Source organism: Phaethon lepturus, unplaced genomic scaffold (assembly GCF_000687285.1).
Source record: "Phaethon lepturus isolate BGI_N335 unplaced genomic scaffold, ASM68728v1 scaffold13300, whole genome shotgun sequence".
Lineage (NCBI taxonomy): Eukaryota > Metazoa > Chordata > Aves > Phaethontiformes > Phaethontidae > Phaethon > Phaethon lepturus.
Window position 1 is genome coordinate 19,444 of NW_010512670.1, and position 18,540 is coordinate 37,983.

The 18,540-nt window shown below is 45.5% G+C and overlaps 1 protein-coding gene across 1 annotated transcript in view; it reads right to left on the reverse strand.

The window, feature by feature from the left end:
- The window catches only part of LOC104621245 (GMP reductase 1-like), a gene marked incomplete at its 5' end in the record, with an annotated part of 24,227 nt that extends 13,327 nt beyond the window's left edge, over window positions 1-10,900 (reverse strand). The window contains 3 exon segments of the mRNA XM_010287678.1: window positions 2,542-2,584; window positions 8,351-8,457; window positions 10,773-10,900. Coding sequence (XP_010285980.1) covers window positions 2,542-2,584; window positions 8,351-8,457; window positions 10,773-10,900 — 278 coding nt within the window.
- Window positions 10,901-18,540: the final 7,640 nt, after the last annotated feature.

Sequence of the window (18,540 nt, forward strand, 5' to 3'; positions counted from 1 at the left end):
CTCTGTTCCTTGCCTTTTTAAATAGGCTTCTACCTCGTTTCCTCTCTGTCAAAATGCCAAATCTGCCTCTGATTCCTGACACCGGTCAGTGGTGTCACCTTCCACTTGGAAAGCTTCTCAGCATCTTTTTCATTGTTCTTCACTTGCACTCCATCCACTCTACTCCCATGAACTTGTCTCCTCCAGTCACATCTTTAGCCATTTTTCAATGCTAGTCTCCACATCTGGGACTCCGTCACACTTTTTACGATTCAAATGGCTGCTTTGTCACTGCTTTATAATGAACACCTCAAAATCCCTTTCATGAAGACTTTACAATGATCCACCAAAGAGAGACAGTATAATCACTTTAACAAAAAGTCCTCTTTGGGTCTCTTGTCCATGCTTTGTCCAGGCCGACATCTCCAGGTAAAATTGTACATCTGTGTGTTTTATCTGCTGTCCAATATATTTATGTAACTCCCTCCCGCAAGAGACTCTCAGCAAGCACAGAGGTCTGCACTAGACAATTCAGTATCAGTATCAAGGCTTTGGCTTGTAAATGCTGGGCATGGAGGCTATCTTCTACGTGGCTCGCATAGCCAATCACCTCAACAGCATTCAATAAACACTGACAGTAATAACTTTATCTAGAAGCTTATTTTGCCACCCACCTTTGACAAATGCACACCTGGCTCCAGCTAGTCAGATGTCCACAGTGTTGTCTATCTCAATTATACATAACCAGATATGGTAAGTTTATTGCCTCAGGGTACTCTCTAGCAGTTCCAGTCCTGTGACACACAGGTCAGAATGATCTGTCTAAGCTACTGTCAGTGTAGAACTACTGCCTGTATAATCTCAGTTTTCTGATGCTCCTCTATACCAGGGACAACCTGTGGTAGCCTTCAAACACACACCACTGTGAATCCCAGCGCCTCCTGACAATCAGCAAGGCCAGAATCTGCCCTTTCACAGGTTTCAAGCAAGTTTCTGTTCAGTTAGCCCAAAAAGACTACAAGGACCCTTCAGACTTGCTATAAACATCACAAAGGAAAACATTTAAAATACTTTGAAGTTGCTTCCTGTTGTTCTAACTTCTGGAAATGTTCTTGTTGAAGCAAGACCTTTTCCATGGGCCAGGTTTCTGTGCAGGCAGCTGGGAATGCAGTGAGGTCGCAATCTTTGTTCACAAGCTCACAACAACAACAACTCCAGCAAGAACCAGGCAAGCTGCAGAGCCAGAGACAGACAGGCAGAACAAAGGCCTCGCAGGCAGTATGATGTCAGAGCGGGCTGGGCTGATGCGAGGTTGGGGTTTTTTTAACATAATCTTGTTGTCAAAGAGGGTGGATGCCACTGTTCAGCTATGTCAGAATCACCCAACTGGCAGTATCTATTCCCTACATCACATCACCTACTGGGTAACACAAGGGTGATGTGAAATCCTGTGACTGAGCAGATTCCTTGCTGGTAGCAATCACTCCACAGCTCTGCTTAAAATTCTCTAATTAAGTCTCCCTTGTCATCTGACCTGTCTAAAAACAAGAGCTGTCTGCAAACTTAAAGGACAGATTTTAGTTTCAACCTTTCCAGCAGGCCCAGAGTTTTTCTTGGCAGGTCTGTAATCTGAGTTTAGGCCTGCCCCTGCTTCCCATACTTGCAAAGCTTCCTGCCAAGCAGACATGCTGTATCATAATGCAGTATCTCTTGTATCGTACCACCCTGAAATCCCAGTGACAGACTGTGCTGTCCCGCTGTATTCTGGGTTATTACCCCACTGTGACATCTCCAAAGGGTCTAGCATTTTGGAGGGCGGGGGAGTGTCCTTAAATATCCTGTCAGTCCAGGATGCATTTAGTGCCTAGTTCACATACACTGCTGTAACAAGGTTATGGCTAAGTGACAATCCTGACCTTGAACCCCCCCAGTGTAACTTTCATGCCCAACAGAAAATACTCACAGATTAAACTCCCTATCAGCAAAAGCTGGTGCAAGCAATTCACTGAAGCTATTGGCATGAGAGCAAAATCTGTTAATTATTAACTTAGATGTTTTAGACATCGGCTCAGCTCTAGGGGATACAGTATAAATAACATTTCATCTCTTCAAGTGGACAGCTGATCCCAAGAACATCTCCAGGGATGTGGCCTGCCTTTTTGTTTTGTTCTTCTGTCCAACACACATTCCACCATCTCTTCATCCATTCAAGGTCGGGGTCAGCCAGGTCTGGCAACGTTACAGGCATCTTTGAACCCTACTCAGAAGAAACCCTTATCAGTTTTCTTTGTATTACTGTCCCAGTGGCTGTATCCCATGCAGACCTGGCAGATAGTTTCTAAATAGGACTTCGACCACTGTATGTTTTGCACTGCAGACTTTGGACTGTTTGGTCCAAAGAGCAAATTTATGTCTGGTGTATTAATTTCACTAGAGTCACACACAGGGACAAATGTAACCTATTGCTGATTACACATTCAGGGTCAAACGGACTCCGGCATCACTGCTGAGGGTGCTGGAGACACGCGGGGTGTGACGGGTGGCACCGTATGCTGTCCTTACCAAACGCTTTGGCGACATCTCCTGGGCAGCTGCATCCTCCGTCCTGCGTAAAGACAAGGTGTAAAGGCAGTGAGTGGCAGTGAGCTCGCTTGGGGACCCAGTGACCTGCCGCTGAATGGCCTCTGCTCGGGAATGGCGTGTGTCAAGTGCTGACCACACACCATTGGTATACACCCTCTTGGCTGGGTTTTTGGGGGATCCATATTATCCTTTCTACTACTTTCCTTCTTTAGGCTCATTTACTCCACCGTATAGTCTACTGACAATGCCACTGGTAACAGCAGTGATGCAAATTCCTGACTGCAATTTCCTAAATCCCAGAAACTGGAAAACAAAACCTCCTCTCATGATCTGAATCATTCCCTGCCATTTTAATGAAAGGCTGTGTGATGCAGAGGTACCACAAACCCCTACCTTCAACCACCAAAGACATTTAAAATAACTTTCTCAGCAGTTTACAATGCATTAAAAGGTCACAGTGGGAGGGCTGAGGACATATACCATCGACTATGTTGGATTTTGATCTGATAATCTCTAAGCAAATTGGGTAATCTAATCTTTGGTAAGTGATAATGAATCTCTCATCATACTCCTCACTGTTTGCTATGAGTTTGGTAAAGAAACAAGAGCTCTTTGAGATCTTTAGCATTTTAGACCTATGTGTTTCCGTTTCAGTGAAGAGCAAAGATGTGGCTGATGAGGGGGGTTTCGGTTAAGGGTAGGGAAGTTATATATGTGTGACAGGGCTGTAAAAAAGGAATGGCACATAGCAGAGCTCCTCATGCGCTACTGTTCTTTAGGTTTTATAAAGGTCTGAGCATCAGATGAAAGATCCTTCTACTCTACACAGCCACTGTACCAAGAGGGCTCCCCATTCCTTTGATGATCAGGGTCTGCTGGAGACTGCTGACAGCTTTGCTTGCTTTTGAAGCTACTGCCCAGACTGTATGGTTACTTCATTTTGTTTCACCTCCCTGTTGGCAGAAATGCATGCCTGTGTGTGACCTGTGGTTGAGCACAGCCAGACACCTCCACCATCAGCCATTTTAGAGCTGGCTTTCGCAGGTAGCTGGCAGCGGGGCTGAGTGTTAGAACCTCTCTGTGCGCAGAAAAGGATTCAGACACAAACTGAGCAGGTGGATCCGAAAGTGAGAGGCTTTTCAAAGGGCATCCCACTGCAAACAGTGCCTGGTAGAGGTTTAAAGGATTTTATTCCATTTGCTGGTAACCTCTAGCACATTATGCCTTTTGTTGAGCTAGACACCCTTGCTGTCAGCTCCAGAAAGGAATGCTGGGCTGACAGTTGAAGCTGTCTCTCCTGTTAAGGGCTTGTGCAATTCTTTCCCTCTGACAAGTCTGTCAGAGCCTGGAGGAGGGTGTGAGTGTGTATGCACGTGTCAGGGGGGAAGGGCCAAGGTAGAAAGAGAGGTCTAGTAATCTTCAAAGAGTGGCATCAGGAATTTGCCTGACTCTTGCTGTCTGACTGAGGCAGGCTGGCTATGAATGCTCTCTGGTAGATGGGTTTCAGTCTGTTCTTGTTAGGTGGCCCAGTGTCTGACTTCTGTAATTAACCCAGTAGTGGCAGTGATGGAAGCTTTATGCTTTCGGAAGTACCATGGGGATGGGGGCCTTAGTGTGTAATCATTCATCATCACCTTCAAAAAATATCACTTTGAATGTTAGCAAATTACAAAATCCTGAGCACATTAAGAGACTTTCCCAAAAGCTCCTAAATTACCATTTAAGAGAAAAGGAACTGATGATGATGATTCACAGCATTTCTTTATCTGTAGATGTCTCCACTTACTTCACATATGCAGGTAAATGTAACGATTCACAGAAAGGGAAACAAAAAGGGGACATACTAAGCAGTTATGCCAGAAGATGCTATATAATAAATCTATATGCATTAAACCACTTCATTCACATGAAAAATCAAGTGCTCTGTTTAGAAGACAAGACTGTGCTTCTGCTGCACAGTCTGGGAAGCTTCCCCTTGCAGTTCAGCTCATCCCAACAGGGGCCTGGCCTCAAAATGGACTCAAAATGACTTGAGGAACTGCTGGGCTTCAGTCACAGAGCTTGTTGCAAGCTCAGCCTCTACTTCAGAGCCCTGGAGACATGCATCTGTACAAATCTCCCTGTGAATTCAGGAGAACTGGTATTATTCTGAAGTCAGTCAGTCACTGGAAAGGGTGGCCAGGGGGCATGCAGAGAGCATGATTCTGAGACATCTGCTAAGATGAAGGAGAGGGGGAAAGAGCTTTCCAGTCAACAGAATCATTTTAACGTGGCTAAAATGTTGTTTTCCCCATCTTGTTCTCTGAACAGATAAACCATTTTATAATAAAATTTAGCCTGAGGAAAAAAAATAAAGTATGGAAAACCAGTATGAACTGGTTGAATATTTAGTATTATATGCAACTTATAGTAAGTTTATAACTATGATTTATGTTTCAAGCAACCTTTATAATAAACTGTATAACCAGCCCTTCCTACAGTATCAGCAAACAGATATTTATGATGCAGAAACATAAAGTATATGGCATATACAGCAGTAGAAACAATACATATGGTGCTTTATTCTGAACTACATATGCTGGGCATATTTCTGTGTGGAAAGTGTTCTGTATGGAGGTAGAGATGGCATGGCAGCAGCTGGGTGAAGATCCTCTTAGTCATTCTTTTCACTGAATGCTGGTGGCCCATCACCCAGGCAGGGTAAAGGGGAAATAGGGATCTCTATGAAATGATAGCCAAATGAGAGAGGACACATTCAAGGCTGCTTTCCATTCCCCACATTGCTGGCTTACTGGAATACGTGACTGCCTCTCCATCCAGCAGAGTAGTTCTCTGACCTTCAAGAAACAGAAACTTTATCTCAAGTAGGGCGTTTCTGAAAGAGCTCTCCTGCTAAGTGGCCCCTTGACTGTAACTCACTGCTGCACTTTCTCAAGGCCAATGGATGAGCAAGAATGAAAATTGAGACTATTGGCTCCCAGATAAACAGCATGGGACAGAAGCAGTGCCTGTATCTTAGACAGGGTTTCCTCTCTTCTTTCAGTGAGTCATGAAAGATTCATTTCTGAGGTGAGCTTTGAGTCTTAAAGATAATTTAGCATGAGGAAAGTAACTGGTACAATCTCACCTCCCCCTTCTCTGTGTAAGTGACTCTAGAGAGAGACACCAGGCGTTCACTTGGACCACCATGTTGCCTAAAAATTGTCACCTTTGTCAACATATCAGCTCCAAAAATCATACAGGATCACTTCAGTAATGCAAACATTTAAAATCTCAACTTGTGCTGCCATCCTAGCAGAGCTACTGCAGAACGGGCTTCAAGAGTGCTACGTTCCTTGCAGTGCCTGTACTGTGCCTGTACTGTGCTCAGCACCGTCACCTTCTCATTCTGTGAGTGGGACTTCTTTCCCTTCATACGTAAGCTGAGCCAACATTAACAAGAGGAGCAATTCAGTGAAGGTACTGGACAAGATGAAAGTGGATGCAAGAAAGAGTACCAAGAGACTAACACATATCACACCAACAGCTATAATCTACATGAAGATAGCTGGTAGGCTTTTCCCATCCTTCCTGCTACTTCTGTATCAATGTAACAAAAAACTGCTGGATGTATTTTCTCCTGCCAAATTGATGTAGATAGCTGTGGTAATACCCTGCCTGTAGAGGTCTCCTTTTGCTCAGGCAGCGTGTGCCGCTTCCTGAATCTATATAACGACTGTAGTGAGACGTTTTGAGGGATCCCATGTATACTTGTTACCACTAGACCGAATAATATACTTACTCCCATATGGTGTTTTTCCCTCAGGAGGATACCTCTCTTTTGTGATACTCTTGCCAGAGCTCTGGCAATGACCATGCAGTCCAGCCTTTCCTCTCCCCAATATACACACCAATACCTATCTGAATGCTGCAGAATTCAGGCATAATATCCTCATCACCTTTGCTTTAGTCTCCTAAGCTTGCGTGACCGGTGTTAGAGACCCCAGTTACAGCTGAAGGTAATTCTCTTGGCCCAAATATTGTAGCAGACAGGTATTAAATCACCCTTCTATACTCCACCTGTAATGGCTAGGGGGTTGATAGGTGTGGGCTCACTGAAGCCAGGTCAAGAACTGATCCATCCCCAAAGCAGGAAAGGAGAGGAGGAATAGTACAGAACTGTCTCATTTTTCAACAGTCTAAATACACACTCCCTGTTTTCTTGTAAAATCAGGATAGTAACATTCTTCTGAGGGTTGCTAGCAGAAAACGGTTATTGCAAAACTACGATGGGTCTCTGAGCACCACTGCTAGATGACACCTATAGTTATCCAGCCTTCATAGTAATGAGTCAGTCTTTCACGCTCCATCGAATACATGTTCTGCTGTCTGCTATAGACATAAACATTTGTAATACTGCCCAAGTCATAAAATCAGACTGCTTTTCTTTTTTTCGGCAAAATTCATATGGGGGAGCCATGGAGAGGAGGGAATGCATATGCATTAACAATAAAGAGCAAGAGAAATCCAATTATAACACATACTTGTTTTACTGCTCCATTATACCCACAGCTTCAAGAAATACAGTCAAGCCCTTTGCTCACCCACAGTCAGTTTGTTCTTTTCTCTCCTCCTTCCTCAGTAACACAACACACCCCCTTCCTCACACAGATACCAGTCACAACTGGGTGGAACAAATGAGGGCCTTCCAGTGATTTCACTTGGCAGCAGATCTAAAATTCAGTGTCCCTGCTCATTGCGGGGCAGGTTGGACTAGATGACCATTAAAGGTCCCTTTCAACCCAAACTATTCTATGATTGATCCTAGGGATGCAGAGGGAGACTGCTGGCTGCCAGAGTACCTGTGAGCCCAGCACGCTGGTTAGTCCCTATACCTTCCTGATTACCAGCTGCCTCACAGCCAGCCTGCAGACTGTGCAAGCCTGACACAGTCAGGGACACACTGGCTGGCTGGGTGTACCTAAGCATACAGGACCTTTGGGTGCTGTTGGCTGCAGTTCAGCTCAGTCTGAGGCCATGCTTACAGATTTACTTTTTCTATGTGAGGTGAATCTTGTCTTGCTGGTAGAGCAGAAGCTGACATTATCAGGCAATACAGATGCAGGCTCTTTTTTCTCTACAGGCTCATTACTTCCCCAGAGCTTTGTGAGAACATTAAGTGGCTCACATGCCAGCTTGTGCTCAACAGAGCCACCTCTGAAACACTCCTGCCCCTGCACAGAGAGCTCTGTGAGGGTGCTTTCTGAATCAATCCACCTACTAAGATGCAGGTGGGCTGATACCGTTCTACCTTCATACTCCCCTCTACTGCCTGCCTGTCCCTCAGTCCCACTCTCTAGGGAAAGCCACAGAATCACAGAATCACCTAGGTTCGAAAAGACCTTTAAGATCATCAAGTCCAACTGTTAGCCTAGCACTGCCAAGTTCACCATGTTTACATTTTACTAATTTTTCAGTAATCTTTTGTAGGAATTACTGTTTGCTTCAATGTGAAAACACTACCAAGCTTCCTACTTTGTTCACATAACAGCTTACTCCATTCAGGGAGCAAGAAGCAGCTTTCCAAAGGCACAAACAAGAGTGAGGTGCCCAAGTCTTTAAACATTAGAGGGAGTTGGTTTCTTTACGTTTAAATCTCCACTGACTCCACTGACCCCTAGCTAGTATAGGGATCAACTGGAGATGACAGAAAGATAGCCTTTAACATGCAGGGTACTGGAGTGTTTGATTCTCCTATTCCACAATGATTCGCACAGTGGGAATCTGAGAGTAGATGATATTTACTTACAGAGATTATATGTCCTTTCAAGCCATGTGCTGAGTCTGCACATTCAATAACAGCACTTAGTTGCGGATAGCCCACCCCCGTCTTAATCCGAGTGGTACACACAGAACCTAGACAAAAGAATGAGAGGAAAAAACATAGCCCATTACGCTGACAGAAAAGATACAGCTTGTTTTCTCTTTCTTGTGAAAAAATGTGTTTCCATCTGTATTACTTTTTCCCTCAAGAAGCCTCTATAGCCCATGTTGGCTTCTCATGGATAAAAGGAACACATAGGAACTTGTCTTGAAATGCTACCACACCACTTCATGGGACCTGTAATTGAGGTGACTAATATCCCCCCTTTCTTCTCCAGGGCCACAGTTCTCAGTTTAGGTGTCATCAGTAATGCTTCCCGGTGAGGGAATTACTGCATCACAAGAAAGCAAATCTGACTGAGGTGCCTGAAGGGAAGGGGGACAAAAGGACCACAGTCACAACCCATGAGACTCAGCAGCAGCTTTTAACATCTGAATGTTTCTTCCAATAAATATTTATATCTCTTTTCTACATATGTTTTTTAAAATAATTCTCAAGGAAAATCTGTGCTTTTATTTTCTTTTTTTTGTGGCAATTTTCCACAAGGGAGAGAAACCCATCTTTTGCCTAATACTCAAAAGCCGAAATATTTGGCTGATTACAATAGCTGGAAAACAAGAAAAGCAGCGCAGAGCATTAAAAAAGTTATGTAAGTAATCAGCAGAAAGCTGTATAATGCAATATTACAGGAAACATACTAATTATAGCTGATTATTAAAATACATTATTTATATATATACATGGTGAATGTATGCATAAAGGTGTGTATATATAAGTATATAAAAACCTCACTTCAATTACAGTTCAACATGGTAACATGGCTATAGATCTTTTGGAATACCTCTTCTGTTTTTCTCCTCAGGTTAAGAGTCAAAAGGAGGACTGCTTTTTGCCAGTCCAGGTCTTATAATTCAAGATACAGACCATGAAGGTCTGCATGGTAACAAGAATTCCAAACCAGATTCTAAACTGAACGCAGTGAAATCTGGATCCCTTCACCCAGCTGATATCCAGGTATACTCAAGCTACCATTAAAGTAAGTTTCCAAAGATCTTTCAAAGAACTGACAAGGTGAAAACACTGAGAAGTATTTCTGCAAAGCAGGAAGATTAGTTTTAAAATAATCTCCACAGGGTATGTACTTTGTGTATATATGTAATGCTTTACAATAAATCACTGCCACTTTCCACGGGATGGACCATTACCTGGAAAAGAGCCTCAAGATCTGATCTCCTGTGAGGAACATTTGTTACTTGTGGTTTTGGGTGGTCAACTTGTACAGATCTGTCCAGGAAGATCTGCAAGGAGGGTTATACAGCATTTACTCCTAACTATTTCCACTTTGAGGCTACAAAATATAGTAGCTCTTCTTCCACATCTGAACTTGTCTGTGACAATTGCACCATGCCATCTCTGTTGTTTATTCTTCATGTGTTTTTTAGTATTTATTGTTGTTTGGGCACAACTGCAACCTTTATTACATCATTTTCTCTGCTCAAATTATCCATTCATGGACTATAACTATTTGGCATTTTAGAGTAAACAATCTGCCTGCACTGCACTGGCTGATCACAGCTTTACTGTCAGTGGCACTTGTGTTAGCCAGTTTAAAATCTAGCCTACGTACGGTGACCCCAGATGCAGTCTAAGAAGAAAATTTCAAGAGGAAGGAGCACATGAAGAAACTCACAAGGGAGGGATAGAAAAGAGGGAAGAGAATATGGCAGTATATGCCAGACAACAATATTAGAGAAGGGAAGGTAGGAAAAACACTGTAAGAAATTTTCAGTCCTCTCATTTATCCATGGGAATGCTACAGTGATAGGCAACAGGTAAGTTTCAGCTCCCAGGCAACAGTAACAGAGGCAGTAGTATCCATACTTCTCTCTTAATTAATGCCATTTCATGACAAGATGGGCAATCTCAGCTTAACAGAACACAAATCATAAAGCTGTTTAGAAACCTATCTTTCCTTGATAGAAATGGATACCTGAACACAGTATCCTTTGAGCTTTATCTGGGATGACACAGCCTCTTTTCAACAGGCTAGAAAAAGGGTTCCTCAACACAACACACATTATCAGTGATAATGTCAGCAACTCAGGGAACTCAGTGCTTCCAATAATAGGCATCTTCACTGCCAGAAGATGCAATATGTTAACAGTTTGCAGTACAAAACACTAGCACCCTGCCCATGTATTTCTTAAATATACTATGTGCAAGGGCACTGTTACTTTATTGACCTAGGCATCCTAATGGGCAAGCAAACAGCATTATACACTGGTTCCACCTGGAAAACTCCACTGTGTTACCGTAAGTCACTCTTATTTGACTGGATTTGACTTACCTGGTCCGATACCCACTTTAATAATATCCGCTCCAGAAAGAATAAGTTCTTCTACCATCTCTCCTGTCACCACATTGCCTGCCTAGACAGAAGGAACAATATCACATATATGGGAGATTTCAAGACTACTGCAGTAAAGATGATAATGTAGAGTTTTATCCAGCACTTTTATGAGTTGAGCTATATAGAGTCAGGAAGAATATAGTTCACCATATTGTTCATTGTGCATGCCACAGAGATTAAACAAATCATACAGGTATATTCTCAAGTCAAACAAATTTCATGACTGGTCCAGTAAACCCTGATCCTCGAGATCCCACCAGGGTACCAGCTTTGTCTTCCATCCCCCTAATCCTCACCCAGAGGCTCTCAACCACATCATCCCTAACCATAAGGGCTATACAGTCAAACTTCTCCCTTATGTACTGTGCAACTCCTCCAACTCTCCTGCCCTGCCTATCCTTCCTGAATAGTCTATAGCCCTCTATCTCATTTGGCTACCTCACTCTGTGGGAAGATGTTCAGATCTTATTTAAAACCCTGACAAATCTCTTTTTCTTTTAGGATTTAGTATTTTGAGTACTGAAAGAGTAAGGAAGATACTATTCTTGTCATTTTATATGTTGGTGACAAAATTGGTATGTACATTCAGACTATGTAAATAAGGGCATTTATACCATATACATTCATTTGGTTGTGTTGATGCCAAAGGTGAAAGAAAGGGGTTTGGTTCCCTCTGCATGAATTTTGCAGAGATGTAGACAGCATGCCATTTATGGTGATGTCTTCTTCTTGGAAACAAGTCCTGAATTGTTTTGTGTTCTTTACCATATTTTTCCTTGCATTTCAATAGCTCTTTTCCTCCTTTGGCCTACATCCTTGATACCTTTCTTGAAAGTGATGGCAGCCTTCTCGGCCTTTGCCTTGCTCCTTCTAGTCGTCATCTTCTTCTGTAGGCCCTCCATGCCCCTAATCAACTGCTTAGTCTTTGTTTGCCTTCACCCCAGATGGAATTTCTCTTTCTTGAATCTGAGGAATGAGAACTGTCCACAGTGGTACAGGTGAGTTCTCACCAGGGTCTTGCACAAGGCTTGCCTTTCCTACAGAAGTATCTTGCCTGACACACAAGAATATGTTTCCCTGTATCACACTGGTGGCTTATAGTCACCCTGTGATCTAGTCATGCCCTCAGGAACATCTGCCTACTCCTGTGTTTCCAAACTGTAGCAGAAACTCGTGGTGCTCCACCTGACGTTGTGTTACCTATTTCTACAGCGCAGTTCTTCATGCATGGTTTATTGATGTAGCGGCTATCTCTTCTGTCAGAGCTTCAGCTGGTAGCAAGTATGGGGGCTGTAGAAACATACCATGAGATACAGCTTTTTCTGGTTCATGGATGCCATGATATGCAGAATATGAAGTGAACAAGGAAACCTACATTTCTTGAACTTTTCTGCAGTGTAAATTCAAAAGACCGGACCATGAACATTACTGTTTCATACATTTGATGACATCAAAGCATGCAGGGTGGAGCCTGAGAGATGTGCTAATTGGGCTTTCACTCATCAGTAGCCTGATGGAGTCCAATTCCATGCAGTCATAACCAGCAGATCCAGCCCTTCACCCACCAGGTGAGCAACGGATGCACTGTGTGGGTAAGCTCTGAACATGAAGCTGGTAGTGTCAGTCTTATCCCTTTAGAAATGGATGTCTCCTCCTAGGAAAAGGAAATAACCACAGCTGGCATTAACTGAGCTTCCATTTTGGAAGTTTCCCTGGAGAAAGTGCCACATCAGCCCAGACACTGAAAAATCTACAAGAGATGAAACACTGGTAGGTCAGTGCGATGCAGTCAGTCTCCAGGAGTTTGAATACAGGCCATCAAGTTTTTAAATTAATTCTGCAGGCATTTAGTGAAGAGGAAGGTTGTTGCTGGTAAATGCTGATGCGGGTAAGCAGTTGGCTGGCTAGGTGGCCATCCGACATGAAAAGGCAATGGCCTCTTTAAGAGTCCCTATGCACCTGTAAGATAGCTGCAAGGAAGGACTGAAGATTTTGCTTTCTATACACCCACCTGAAACCACCTGAGAATGTTGATGTGATAAAATTACTGACAATGTTATTCAGATATAAAGGAACTTCTTTTTTAATTAATAAAAGAAACTATGAAAAACAATCTTCTAGCACACACACAGTAATTAGTTTGCAAAACTGGTGCAACAAGCGCAGAAAGTTGCTAGACTATGTCTATTCAGTCAAAGAATCTCAAAATTTTGATGCAAGCTCTGTGTGATGAGACAGGCCCTTGCAAGTGTCCAAACGTGGATCTGATGGATCATCAGGCAGAGTGACACTAGAGATTAATTCCCTTACCAGGAGTGCCCCCTGAGTGCCTCCAGAGTGCTTTTAAGAAAAAGACAGTCTTTAAGGATCAAGGATTTCAAATAACATGGGACTCCTGAGCTAAAACCCGTGCTTTGAGTTATGCTTGGAAACAGTTAGCCAGCACATTTTAAGACCATGCTTACCTCTCTGCAACGGGCCACACAAGGAAAATGAATGCTGACATAGCACATCCTGAAACAATTCGCTACAGCTGTACTAATGACTGTGGGGAAACAGGAGTTTGGGAATGCAGTCCCATAAATTGTGCCCCACAATTTAAAAAGGTTAAGGTCCTTGAATGCATCCAGAGGAGAGCAATAAAGCTGGTGAAAGGGCTGGAAGGAATATCCTCTGAGGAGTGGCTGAGGACTTTGTGTTTGTCTAGCTTGGAGAAAAGAAAGCTAAGGGGTGACCTCATTGCTCTCTACAGCTTTCTGAGGAGGAGAAGTGCAGAGGGATGTGCCAAGCTCTTCTCCCTGGGATCCAGCGATAGGATGTGTGGGAATGGCTCAAAGCTGCGTCCCTCAGGGGAGGTTCAGACTTGACTTGAGGAAACACTTCTTTATCCAGAGGGTGGTCAAACCCTGGAATAGGCTTCCTAGAGAGGTGGTTGAGGCCCCATGTCTGTCAATGTTGAAGAGGCATTTGGACAATAACTTTAATATCACGCTTTATGTTTTGGTCAGCCCTGAAATGCTCAGGCAGTGGGACTAGATGATCATTGTAGGTCACTTCCAGCTGAACTATGCCATGCTATTCTACTTCTATTCTATTCTATTCTATTCTATTTCTTACCTCCTCCTTTCCTTACCAGTACATGCTGAGGACATCTTTGATGACATTTCTCCCCAGCTCTGGATTGAATGGCTAATCATGGCCCATCCTAGGCATTGGGTCTTTCACTTTGTGGAAAGGAGGCCTGTACCTTCTGATGGAGGTGAGAGCTGTGGATCGTCTCGAGATCATGTGACCACCCGAACATGCAAAAAGCAGCCATGAACTGCAGTTTGTGAAAGTCTTCTATGCTCATCCAGTTCAGTGGGGTTTCCACAGCATGGCAAAACCCGCACATCTCTGACACCAGTGAGGCTCAAAGATCAAGCCCTCAGTCTGAAGCAGGAAGTACTCCAGAACTAGATGGTTGCAAATTTTTTTGAGGTGTGTAATACCTGTTCATTTCCCCATTATTTTTTTCTCCTTGTACTCATTTTTAAAAATGCCTGCGCTGTTTCCCTTGGAAAAATATGAGAAAACAGAAGAGTGAGAGAACAACAGTACTCCATCAGAGCCAAGATCTATCCAGCCCAATACTGTCTCCAAAGTGGCCAACCATCAGTGTCTAAAGGAGAGCATAAGAGCAGCGCAGGGCTATTTCTGCCAGGGTCCTGGGGGTGCTCATAGGCCTCAATGGCTGGGATTGGCCTCCCCTGGGAGCCCCCCATCTGCCAAGGGCCCGGGGGACACGGTGTCTCAGCTCAGCCTGGGACCTTCAGTCCCTGCCTGAGTGATGCTGTCAGTGTGCCCGTCTCTGCCCCACTCTCCTGGGTGGGCCTGGAGCCTGCACTGCAGTGAGCTGTTCTCCTGGATGGACCCCTCAGATCTAGGTCACAGCTTGTAATGCATAACTATATGCCTAACACAGCATAACTAGTCTAGTCTATTCCCTGCGCTCACCATGAGTCAAATAACAAGACTGTTGTTTGCCTGAAATGCCATCGGGTTTTCAGCTCCAAAAACACTTTCAAGGACACGTATCACAAAGGTTTCAAGTGGAAGCAGAATTTTATTTTATTTTTCTTTCATGTTATTTTCTTTTTTGAATCTGTTTCAGAGCTGATGCTCACAAGCATGACAACATGCATGTGTAGCCAGAAGCAGCTGATTCTTCTTCATCTTGAAAAAACATCCCTGGCAGCCTGGCAAAGGCAAGTCACAGAGCTGCAGAACGTAGCAGCAGGAACACAGGCCAAGCGGTTCCTGTTTCCTGAAGAGTAAGAACTTGAAGAATGAGGATCAAGGACCAACCACACACAAAAGAAGAAGAGAAGGAATGTGGTACCGTGGGGTATTTTCCAAAGCAGGACACGTATCAATGACAAGCATCCCTTTTGCCTTCCAAAACCTGCTCCACTGTGCTTCTTGGCCAGTGATGCACGAAAAGCGCTCTTGTGCCTGCCCTGCGTTTGTATTGTATGCCGGGAGAGCTGGAAAGTGGTAGCTTCGGATGGTGCAGCAAGCCTGAAGCCCTTCCAAGCACAGGCTACTGTGCACAAGCAAGAAGCCCTGGGGAAGCAGAGCCAAGGGAAAAGCAGAGCTCGCTCCCGCTAAGAACTTGCAGTCAGCAAGAGGTCTCCAGAGAGCCAGGGCACAAGTAGCGCCTTGGAGGTGCCAGAGCAGCAGGCAAGCAGCTCACCAAAATGGCCCAGAGGAGCCCTGACGAGGGGCTGTGCTCAATGCTACAGAGGACAAGAAGTATCTCCCAGGGGCCACCCTGAGGGCCCACGCTGGGAGTCTGGAAAGCTTCCTCCCCCCAGATGCAGGGCACCGGGGCCACCTTTGTGGAGCAGGAGCAGCAGGTACCTAGCCAAAACGGTCCAAAGGAGCCCTCGCAAGGGGCCATGCTCAGTGCTGCAGAGGAAGGCAAAAACCCCTGGGGACACTTGCTAGCCCACCTTGGGGGAAAAAAAGCCTTCCTCCCTCAGCTGCAGGGCACGAGGGGCCATCTTCATGGTGCATAAGCAGCAGGCAGTAACCTAGCCAAAATAGACCAGAGGAGCCCTGCCCTGACAAGTGGTCCTGCCCAATGCTGCACAGGAAGGCAAAAAAAAACCCAGGAGCAGTGCCAATGTGCCCCGGCGGAAAATTGCTTCCTGACCCCAGAGCTGGCAATCGGCTATTCCCTGAGCATGTAAGCAAGACCTGCCTCCTCGTCCCACAGCCTGCTCACGCCTTCCAGGAGATGCCCAAGCCCTATTCTCCCTCCACTTGGAGCCATCTTTGGGGCTTCTGACAGCGGCCAAATGCCCCTGGCCTGCTCAACCTTGGGGACAAGAATCTTTCCAGCACCTGGCAGGACACCAGTGGGTGCTCTGAAGCACTGGGAGCCCTGGCAACACCTCTGCACCCCATTTCTTATGGCTGCTGCCCCTAGCTCTGCAGGGGATGAGGACAGCGAGCTTTGCAGTGCTCCTCAAGTGCTCTGAAAGAAGCATTCCCTTGGTCTGGCTACTGGTCTCCAGCTGAAAAGGCCTGATACCCTTGCGCACCTCCAGGTGCTGATGGTTCTTCTCATCTCCAGCAGCCTTGTCCAGACTCCAGTCTTCCTCCCTCAACCCCCTCCAAGTAATTCCTTTGGCTCCTCAAGGACTTTCTCTTGGATGTCTTTGGGCTGCCCCCAGGCTAGCTCTCTCCTGACAGCAAAGCCAGGCAGGCTGGCAGCGAGGCATGGGAGGATGCCCCCTTTATCCTCCCTGGGGCATTGTGACTGCTGCGTTACCAGGTGGTGGCACTGTGCCATGAGGGTGACCAGACTCACCCCATCCACAGCCCGCCTGCTGCCCCTCCACCCAGCATAGCATCCTTTGCAGGAAGGCCTCTGGGGTGCTGGCCCCGAGGCAGTCCCTGTGCCCAGGGAGCTGTCCCTGCCCTTGGTGACCACGCACTGGGCACAGCTGCTGGGCGTCCCTGATGCATCCTCTGACATTCAGCTCACAAAGACAAACCTAGTGCTGTTACTCTTCTCTCAGGCCATGACAGAAACCAACCATGCAGCCTAGAGACCACCTCTATTAGTCATACCCTCTCTGTGCCAGAGCTAACATCCATGAGGCCACACAGCAAGGAGGACCAAGGACTTGATCTGTCTGGACACAAACACTTTTCTGGGAGGCCGAGTAGGGATGATTTCAGCAGATGCTGCCTGGAGGAAAGCCAAAGTGTAACCAGAGCCATAGGCTGGGGTGGACAGTGCCAACAGACTGCCATTGAAACAGCTCTGAAAAACACCTGAGTGGAGGTTACACTGGTGTGCTTGAAAGGTTGGTCATCTTCAGACTTAGAACATTTGGATCTGTGCCCAAATCACAGTGAGGCAAATGAGGACTCTTTCAAACTGTAAAAATAGCCCCTTGCTGCTGTCGACGTCACATCCCCTTTTCCCACTGAATCCAAGCTGTGCAGCTCCGCTATTAAACATATCAATCAGCTGTGTTTATATAGGATATAAAATGCACTTCAGCCACAGGGTAAAACTTTCATGGCTCATTTGTGACTTTAACCTTTCTGAGAGTTAAGAGATGAGAGGAGAGGAGGAGAGAGAGGGGGGGAAGAGAGAGGGGGAAAGAGAGAGAGGGAGAGGAGAGAGTTAAGTTGGAAGTGACCTACAATGATCATCTAGTCCCACTGCCTGACCATTTCAGGGCTGACCAAAACATAAAGCGTGATATTAAAGTTATTGTCCAAATGCCTCTTCAACATTGACAGATATGGGGCCTCAACCACCTCTCTAGGAAGCCTGTTCCAGGGTTTGACCACCCTCTGGGTAAAGAAATGTTTCCTCAAGTCAAGTCTGAACCTCCCCTGAGGGACGCAGCTTTGAGCCATTCCCACACATCCTATCGCTGGATCCCAGGGAGAAGAGCTTGGCACATCCCTCTGCACTTCTCCTCCTCAGAAAGCTGTAGAGAGCAATGAGGTCACCCCTTAGCCTTTTTTTTCTCCAAGCTAGACAAACACAAAGTCCTCAGCCACTCCTCAGAGGACATTCCTTCCAGCCCTTTCACCAGCTTTGTTGCTCTCCTCTGGACACGTTCAAGTACCTTAAAAACCTTCTTAAATTGTGGGGCCCAGAACTGCACACAGTATTCAAGGTGAGGCTGCACCAGTACTAAATGCAGCAGGATCATCACCTCTTTTGACCGGCTGGTTATGCTGGGTTTGATGCACCCCAGGGTGTGGTTCACCCTCTTGGCTGCCAGGTCACACTGCTGGCTCCTATTGAGCCCGCTGTCAACCAGCACCCCCAGGCCCCTTTCTGCAGGGCTGCTCTCTCCAGCCACTCCTCTCCCAATTGATATTTGTGTCTGGAGTTACTCCACCCCAGCTGCAGAATCTGGCATTTGTTCTTGTTCATTTTCACGCCATAGATGACTCCCCCCTGCTCCAACCTATCTAGATCCTTCTGCAAGGCCTCCTGTCCCTTGAGAGAGTCAACAGCACCTTCCATTTTAGTATCATCAGAAAACTTACTAAGGGTACATTTAACTCCTGCCTCCAGATCATTGATAAAAATATTGAACAGAACTGGCCCTAGAACTGAGCTCTGAGGTACACTGCTGGTGACTGGTCACCAGCCACATGTAGCCCCATTCACAACAACTCTTTG